Below are 1,806 nucleotides of genomic sequence, written 5' to 3'. Positions count from 1 at the left end.
GCGCCAGCCTGTCGCCAGCCTGTCGCTAGGGTTTCCCTATAAAAGGGAAACCCCGAGCACGAGATTAGGTGGCTCTTCTTCTCGTTTCTCTTCCAGCGGCATCGGTTTTCTCTCCCCTCTTACGAGTTCAAACCCTAGGCGGCGGCGACGTGATTTCTCTCTCTGCTCTCTTTTTTCCCAGCGCCTTTAGAGATTTGAAGGGGGGTTTAAGAAAAAGGGAATTGGGAGAATTAAAGGGGGTATTTAAGAAGAGGGTTATTACTGTAGCTACAATAATGAACTTTTTATTGAGAGATCTCAAGTTTGAGATCTGCTCTTACATTATAATTTCTTGTTGATTTATAAGAAATTAATTGTGTGGCTCCTGATGACATAGTCAAGTTTGCCGAACCTCGTTAAATCTTGGTGTACTTTTCTCTATACTGCGTTTCTGCTGTTTTAGGGGTTTAGCGTAGCCCCGGGTATTCCCCAACAAGGATATGTGTCGTAAATATCTGAACATGTCTCGATAATGTGGTCGAAATTGATTTGACTATAAGATTAATGGTTCTGAGGTCAATTTCGATGATCTAGAGATCTAATCGTAGCTTTTCAGATATATCGAATATATAAATGGGCTCTCATTTGAGAAATTTATCTTATTTAAAGATCTCTTGTATGACGTGACCTAAATATTTTTCAATTTTATAAGATTTCTCATTTCCATTTTGTATCCGTTATATTTTCACTTATCTATTGTATATCCGTATTTGATTTTGGCGGATATGGATTAAGGGTTGTTTCTTGCTGAACTCTATCTAAGTGTATTTGACTATGATAAATATCAGATCTGATCCATTTGCACCCCTAGTATTAATAGTACTTGGCAATATACGTTTTTTGCACCTTTCCATGATTCCATCCGAAAGAACCAAAAAATGATTGAAAATATTTACATATTTATGTTTACTTTTAATCTATTGGATTCATATATTAAAAATAAACATAAATATGTAAATTTTTGATAAAGGCTTTATTGTGTCATCGTCGTTGTTGTTTAATCTAGTCAAACTCATCAATATAAAATGGTAATGGAAATCTTGTAGGTGCCAATGCTCCAGAGAACTGTAAAGACGTAGATATAGTGAGCTTGCCACTGGAACGTTCTACTTCAGTTGAATTTGCTAATGGTTATAAATCAGGAGATTACAACTTAGCGAGTTCTAGAGTACGAGCACAGGAGGATGATTCTTTTGATTTGGATAATCTTTCTTCATTTGAGTTCCATAAAACGGCAGAAAGAGTTCCTCACAGGTCATCATTAATGGCGCCCTTTTCAAAACCAGCTCCTTCAAAGTGGGATGACGCACAGAAGTGGATATCAAGCCCCAACCGTATGAGTAAAGGAGGAGGTGGTGGTCTACAACCGAAAAGATCAAGCTTAGGTGGTTATGGAAGCAGGAGTCTTGGGTCAAAGGTTGTTCTTGAAGTTACAGATGAAGTGGATACTAAGAAGATGGATACAGGCCAAGCTAAGAAGGATATTAGTGAGCAGAAGGCTGTGAGGTTGGCGCCGGATCTTTTTCCCTCAGCACCTTTTGAGAATCCATTTGCTGATGCTGCGAGTAAGAAATTTCCCCCCTTTAATTTCTTAAATTAAAAAGATTACTTTCCCTAAACTGTACAGTTTTTTTAATAACAGCTGAATTATAATGATATGAAAAGAAATGGTTCACATTGTTTCATTGGCTAATTGTGTAACGTCTAGATGCTGCTGTGTCTTGATCCCAGCAACGAATGGCAAACTGAATTGTCATAGGGACAAAT

General features: G+C 37.7%; 1 protein-coding gene across 1 annotated transcript in view; it reads left to right on the top strand.

The window, feature by feature from the left end:
* The window catches only part of LOC109836614, a 10,863-nt gene that overhangs the window by 5,787 nt on the left and 3,270 nt on the right, over positions 1-1,806 (top strand). The window contains exon 3 of the mRNA XM_020404573.1: positions 1,086-1,604. Coding sequence (XP_020260162.1) covers positions 1,086-1,604 — 519 coding nt within the window. The remainder of the gene's footprint in view (positions 1-1,085; positions 1,605-1,806) is intronic.

The sequence above is a fragment of the Asparagus officinalis genome, chromosome 4 (assembly GCF_001876935.1).
Source record: "Asparagus officinalis chromosome 4, Aspof.V1, whole genome shotgun sequence".
Lineage (NCBI taxonomy): Eukaryota > Viridiplantae > Streptophyta > Magnoliopsida > Asparagales > Asparagaceae > Asparagus > Asparagus officinalis.
Note: the sequence above shows the minus strand (reverse complement) of the source record. Positions and strands in the feature narration are given on the sequence as shown.